Below are 7,022 nucleotides of genomic sequence, written 5' to 3'. Positions count from 1 at the left end.
CATCTTTCAGAAACTCTTCATGAGCAGGATGAAGACGTTTGTAAAGAAATCCAGGCCAAAGTTTCTCAGTCACATACATCCCTGACCATGCGCCAAGAAGATCAGTGCACAGATGAAGATTTTAATCAATATGGCGGATTAAATGATACTTTTGTTAGTCTTACTTCAAATTCAGTCAATGGTATAAACCAGGACAATGATATCCTGATACCGGCCCGTAAAATTAGGAAAGACTCTTCTGTTTTAATCTCCGAGCTCATCGAGCAGACAGCACCACAAACAGCATTACCACCCAAACCTGGCCTCTCAAGACAACTTGTGAACAAATTCACAAAGAGGTTTCAGAAAGACAAATCCACAAAACAACTCTCAATTTCATGGAGGAAGAAAGCAGTCAACAGCCAGTCCCACGCCTTTGTCACCTTGATCGTGATCGGTACAACATTCGTCCTCTGCTACTCGCTGTGGTGTTTTTTCTTCTTCTGTGGATTCCTTGCCACGATTAACCCCTCCTGGTATATTTTGTCACTTAGCGACGGGGATACGATAATTCTCACCATGACAACGGCTATCTTGCTGATCAACCTGAGTAGCTGTTCTACGCCTTGTATTCATATCACGAGAGGGAATAACCTCAGGAATAAACTGAAGAGTTTTGGTAAAAGTTCCAAAATTGTTGAGAAGGGTTCCAAGATTTTAAATAGTCTGCATGGTTAGTATTAAGACGAATATATTTTTAAATGGCTGTGTTAATAGTGGTGATAGACTTTGCATAATGTTTATTGCCAGTATCTAAACATGATGAAATTATTGTTTTGAGTGTTTCTCAAATGTCTAAAATTGTTTAGAGATATTTTTATAAAAATTCAAACAATTGCAGTTAAAACGTTTGTCAAGTTTCAAATTAAAGCTAAAGCCTAACATATACATGAATATATGAATCACTCAAATATATTTACAACACCAAATTCAACTCAAGAGTATTTTACGTCATTGTACTTAAATGTAAAAGATCTGTAAAACTTGATAAAAACTTAGACAGGCACGAAACGACCGTGGGCTTCGAATTAATAGAATAGGGGTAAAAATAGATTTATATTTGGAAGGCAGAAGCTGAAACTGAAAACGTTCAACAATTCCAATATATCGGAATCTGATCGCTTATGAATTTGGATTATTCAGTATAATTTGTGGCCTCGAAAATGCACAGTGTCAGTGTGCCACACGTACATTATACATATCACGAGATGCCGCGAGCGTTCTGCCCAATATTTTTACACTTCTTGGTATTTGAGAATGGAGTGTGTAATTAGTTGCAAGAACAAAGTCGCGAAATATTCAAGTTGTGATTAACTTCTTCTTTTCCTCCAACTCCACCAATCATTTATTGGTTCCACATCACTTTCATGATTGGGATCACACTTCTTTCTTGATTCTTCATTTCATAGAGTTTATAACGCAATCTCATCATTTCGAATGTCGATACAAGAAACTCAGCTTCACTGGAATTCTTTGTTATTCAAATGAACCTTGTGGTTCTTGGAGTCAACGTGGTTGAGATTGTTATAATTCACCATGTCATTTGGTGACGAAGATGATTTGACAGTGTTTTTCTTGCTGTTAGAATCAACTGTGTAAACAAGATTCGTAGCATGAGTAGTCACAGCGTTACTCTCTCTCTTCTGAAGAGCAGTCCTGTCGGTGAAATGACGAGGGTTGTCTATGTTAAGATCTTTTTCTACTCCTTGTAACCAGTATGTTTGTTGCTTTCCTTTCCCTGTAAAATTTAGGGAGAGTTAGTGAGTGTTGTGTTCAAAAGTTAATGTCCATGTCAGTATTTAACAACGTTGCACCACAGAGTTAACGTAAAAACATAACTGAAAATCAGCTGTACTTGAAAATTAACGGCTCAATTCTATCGACGATCGCCCAATGTAAAGGGGAGGTACGTTTATATGAAACTAACGAGTTACATGAAATCATGCCATGAACCACAATCATTATTGTCCATACCTTCATGTCTACAAGACCTTCCCGTGGGTCAATAATAAATCCGCCGTGGGATGAGAGGATACTGTAGGATTGAGAGCTCATCTGGATCTTCTCGGCTGATGGTATTAAAGGTTACTACGATAAACACTAAAACCAAGAATAACCGACAGTTATAGTCCATTCTATGTTCTAATTATGTGAATATAATACGTCCATGTGATGAGATAAAACACAAAGTTTCAGTTTCTTACGTTCTCCATTAGACTCCATCCGACTAGCTGTATTGACGGTGTCTCCAAATAAACAATATCTCGGCATCTTTTTACCGACGATCCCCGCTACAGCTGGGCCTGAAGTGGAGGTGATAAGTTTAACCATGTAGAGTTGTAGAGTTGTAGTATGTACTAGTAAATTGCATTTGGTTCAAGTGGCATTAATACTATCAGCTCTCTTTCTCTAAAGTATGCACAAAAACGAGTTCAAATTTTAATGTATCTTGTAATATCCGGATCTGAACATTATTTATTTGTCGCATTGTTTGTATTTGTATTATGATTCTGGGGCAAAATGTTGTTTGTTCCCGTCTATTGCGATAAGGAAAAGGCTCTTATAAACATATCAGGATTAGGAAATGTCCATTCCTTACTCTTAATTGTATCTTGTTACCTGAGTGCATGCCTATTCGGATGTTGAGTTTCTTCTCGGGCAGATGACTGATAACGAAGGTTTTGAGACAGGAGAGGAAGTTGAGAGACATGAGAGCTATCTGCGCGGCGTGTCTGTCTCCGTTTCTAACTGGTAGTCCTGATACCACCTGACGTGAGCACAGTTATTGATCAGTGATATGAATGTTGATGAGGCTTAGAGATGCAAAACGTTCATAGTCATGATCACAAGCTGTCTATACTAATTCATAAATTGGACTCGTATTGTTTAAATAAATTAGAAGATCAGTCATAAAACCCACCATGTACGCATCGCCGATGGTTTCAACTTTATAGCAATCGTACTTTTCAATGCACATATCAAACACAGTGTACAGATCGTTCAGCATGTCCAACACCTGCAAGGGACGTAACTTTCCAAAGATTGGACCAACATATATGATATTGTTAGAATGTGTAATTATATCTAGTTTCGTCGGGTAAATTCTATAACTCTTTTGGTAAACTTAATGAAGCAACATCAAAAAGGACAAAGTTTAAAATTTATTAAATGTCCAAAAATCAAACGTTATCATCCGCAAACCAAGAACCGAATCTCACCTCCATAGGTTTGGAGAGGGAACTGATAGCAGTGAACCCTACGATATCACTGAAATATATTGTCACACACTCGAACTTTTCAGGGGGCACCACGTTTCCTGATTTCAGCGAATCTGCCACAGACCTGTGGTACATTCATTTATTAAAAAATGAATGGCACTAAATGATATTAGATTGATGGTAAACTTCCAAAATAGAATCGTTCATTTTATGACGGTGGTATTCTGCAATATTTCATGCTGGGTGGTATTGGTAAGTTTGTCATGTTTTAGAAAATTCTCGAAGTGGATGTCCCTGGTCGATTTTCTATATCAGTTAATAAATTTAACTTTTAGTTCTATTTTGATTTAGTATCATTCCATAAATCTGCTACCGTACCCAGTATCCACTGCCATATCCGACTTTCCTTGACACCGCATCTCGCTCAAACGTCAGTCAAACCGACGAACCTGTGTACGAGGATTTACGTACACGCGCTACGAAGGGGAAATCTATGGCGCGACTGGTGTCAACGGTACCCATATAAAATCTTCAGGGAACATTTCCAGTAACATTAAATACTTCTATCTTGATTTGTTATCTATCTGAGTTTAACTTTAACATCAACTACTATGGGTCAAAGCAAAAGCAAGTCTCAAGCCTTCTCCGAGGACATTTTCCACTTCGAGCGAACCTACACCATCACCTCTAAACTTGGATCTGGAGGATTTGGGCAGATCTACACTGCTATCCACAACACTACCTGCAAGGATTTCGTCGTGAAACAGATCAACAAGAAGACCTCTCTGAAGACAGAACTTCTAGAAGATGCCACTGTTCCAAGGGAGGTGAAGACCATGGTGTCTATCTCCCATCCTGGTGTTATTGAGCTGCTAGATTTCTACTCTTTCCCCAAACATTACCTCATGATCCTGGAGTACCTGCCTGGCTGGAAGGACCTGTTCGACTACACAGTTAACATCAGATACCTAGACGAGGATATTACGAAGAAGATAATGAAACAAGTCCTGGAAGTCCTGGATTACCTCCACTCAGAACTGAAGATAGCTCATCTGGACATCAAACCTGAGAACATCCTTATCAATCCTGCCGATCTGAGTATCAAACTCATCGACTTTGGAGCAGCCACCTACATCACTGGAGACAACCTGACAACATTTGAGGGAACTCGACAATTCGCCAGTCCAGATATCCTCTTCCGGGGCAAGTACGATCCTGTAAACGCTGATATCTGGGCTGCAGGAGTGATGCTCTACAGACTGGTCCTGGGTGGATTCCCTTTCAAGACTCCTGAAGACTACTACATTCAGCTGAGGTTTCCCAAGAAAAGACCAGAACTCTCAATCTTCTGTAAACACCTCATATCTCTCATGTTGTGCAGACAATCGGAGCTCAGGCCTACAACCGTCAAGGAACTTCTCAAAACTCCTTTTATGATATAAATATTTTGGTATCTCTCAGTTTTTAGAGAGATTAAGATTAGTGATGATTGAGATTGATATATGACTTGATAATTCATGTAATTTATTTTGATTGAATTTATGGATAAAATAAACAGTTTTAATATCCGTCAAAAGTTGTGCAATAAAAGAAATTTCTATGTTATATCTTGATAATTCATGTAATTTATTTTAATTGAATTTATGGACACGTTCATTTGAGTTTGAGGATATTGGTAAACAAAAATAATAATTTTGACATCTAGAAGATCTGAACATTAGCCACGTAACCCATACTCCCATATGCACCGCTCAGAAAGAAAATCTATTGTTGTTAGGCACTATAATGTTTAAAATGTCACATTTTGTGTGACTTAGTTAACTGCAGTTGTCTAATTATCATTCCTTGGTCTGAAATATAGTAAATTAGGTCAATCTAACAATTATGATTGGACACGACGGGGACTACTCTGTAGTTTCAATGAGAAGGTTCATCGAGAGATATAAAGTGGTCAAAGAGCTGAACATGCGGGCACGACTGAGAGGGTGGGACTCCCCATCCTACAGGGCTGGGAAGCTGACGCTTTGTCTGCAAGGGGAAGCATTTGACTACGTGAGTTTTGCGAGCTCCATGCTGAATCCGTGGACTAGTAACGACGAATTACTTGTAAGTAAGTTGAAGGATAAATTCACGAATGTACAAGCAATCGAACTGAACATTCTTGGGTTTGAGAAGAGTATCCAGGAGCCCAGGGAGACAATCAGTGACTACATGACCCGACTGCAAATGACGGTGAAAGAGGCATATGACGGAGATAGCCAATTAGACCTCGAGAGAAGGGTAGCATGGAAGTTTGTAAGTGGATTGGGGGACGAGAGGATCAAGCGGAAGCTGCTAGAGGGTGGCTGGATGAAATCACGGCAAGAGGCGAAACCCCTGGAGGACCTCCTGAAGGTAGCGGATATAGCAAAGAAGACAGACGACGCAGTAAAAGCCATGGGTAAGGAGACCGGCAGCATCAACGCAGCACAAGAATATTCGGTTAGCGCGTGGGAGCAAAAGTCATCGTCACATGCTGGAGCCTGGAAACAGGAGGAAGCAATCGTCCGGCGAGTCAGGCCGGTCAAACAGGAGCAGCAGTTCGAGAGGAAGTGGTGAATCATCAGACGGGCTACCACTAGAATTCCTTGAATGCTTCTACTGTAAAAAGAAACACCGAGGGGGATGGTTTCACTGCACAGTGCGAAAGAAGGAGGACCCTACGTGGAGACCGGCAAGAAGAGGTGACAAGGCTGGAAGAGGAAGGGGTACGGATTTTCGGTAGAGCCCCCTATAGACGGGCAGAGTGATGGGGGCGGGGAGAATACTGGAGAGCAACCTACTACCTAGCAGCAGAGAAGGGGAGGAGCATGACGTGAAACCTTGGGCATGTGCCAGAGCCCAGTTTCGGGTCATTACTCCTGAGAAGGGTGGTAAAGGACGGCGGAAGCAGTTACAACAGATGAAGGGGATCGCTTCAGAGGGTCTGAACTCGACACCATATATTAGGATTAAGTGGGAGAAAGGAGTTGAGGAAACTGCACTGTTCGATACAGGGGCCCAGTGGTCATTAATATGTGAAGACTTACTTACAGAACAGGAGAATGCCACAATGGAGAAATCGGCGTTATGTGGGAGAGGAGTATCCGGCGAAAGAATACCTGTCACGGGAGAGATACGAAGAACTGTCTCTGTGGGTGGACTGACTTTTGCCCACCAGCGATTCATTGTGGTTGAGAAGATGATCTGCTCGATGATATTGGGGATAGATTTCTGGTCTAGGATAGCCAACATATCATTTGACTTCAACAAGAGTGTGATGACTATCAATGGTAACAGTGAAGAGATAGAGTTGTTATGCCACCCAGCCGCAGGCAGGAGCAGCGTCGCAGGGACCATTGAGGAGGAGAACTCAGTGGAAGTGGTAGTGGATGCCGAACGTAAGATCCCTACCAGAAGTGAGGCGTTAGTGACATGTTACATCCCCAACATGGAGATGGGTAAGGAGTATATGGTTCAACCAATAACGTTTGACGATAAGCTAGTAAGCACACCTTACGGGATTGTTCAGGGAACAAAGAGCGGTAAGGTACAGATCAGGGTAGCAAATCTAGGCGAGGAAGAAGTGACCCTGGCAGAAGGGGATCCCATTGCTACAGTTGAACTCGGGACCGTATGGGTATCAAACCACAATGCGGGTAAAGCGTTCACCAGGGCTACAAAGAAAGGCAAAGCAACGGAATTGAGTGAGTTGGTGTGCAGTGAGCTGGAGCCGAGCAAGAGGGG

At 41.4% G+C, this 7,022-nt stretch overlaps 2 protein-coding genes across 8 annotated transcripts in view; one reads left to right on the top strand and one right to left on the bottom strand.

The window, feature by feature from the left end:
* Window positions 1-877: 877 nt before the first annotated feature.
* LOC134812490 (atrial natriuretic peptide receptor 1-like) overlaps window positions 878-7,022 on the bottom strand; it is a 39,180-nt gene continuing 33,035 nt past the window's right edge. For 3 of the 7 annotated variants that reach the window (XM_063819944.1, XM_063819941.1, XM_063819942.1), the window contains exons 16-21: window positions 3,258-3,381; window positions 2,960-3,055; window positions 2,659-2,806; window positions 2,244-2,342; window positions 2,014-2,108; window positions 882-1,777 (exon numbers count right to left, since the gene is read on the bottom strand). In XM_063819944.1, coding sequence (XP_063676014.1) covers window positions 1,739-1,777; window positions 2,014-2,108; window positions 2,244-2,342; window positions 2,659-2,806; window positions 2,960-3,055; window positions 3,258-3,381 — 601 coding nt within the window. In that variant the 3' untranslated portion in view covers window positions 882-1,738. Of the gene's footprint in view, window positions 1,778-2,013; window positions 2,109-2,243; window positions 2,343-2,658; window positions 2,807-2,959; window positions 3,056-3,140; window positions 3,382-4,824; window positions 4,866-7,022 lie in introns of those variants that run through there. The other 4 variants (XM_063819943.1, XM_063819945.1, XM_063819948.1 and 1 more) reach the window with 4 other exon arrangements.
* On the top strand, window positions 3,784-4,699 carry LOC134812379 (serine/threonine-protein kinase pim-2-like). The gene has a single exon (XM_063819776.1). The coding sequence runs from the start codon at window positions 3,869-3,871 to the stop codon at window positions 4,697-4,699; it is 831 nt and encodes a 276-aa protein (XP_063675846.1). The 5' UTR covers window positions 3,784-3,868.

Source organism: Bolinopsis microptera, chromosome 3, assembly GCF_026151205.1.
Source record: "Bolinopsis microptera isolate Bmic1 chromosome 3, MBARI_Bmic_1.0, whole genome shotgun sequence".
NCBI lineage: Eukaryota > Metazoa > Ctenophora > Tentaculata > Lobata > Bolinopsidae > Bolinopsis > Bolinopsis microptera.
This window is presented reverse-complemented; position numbering and strand designations above follow the sequence as displayed.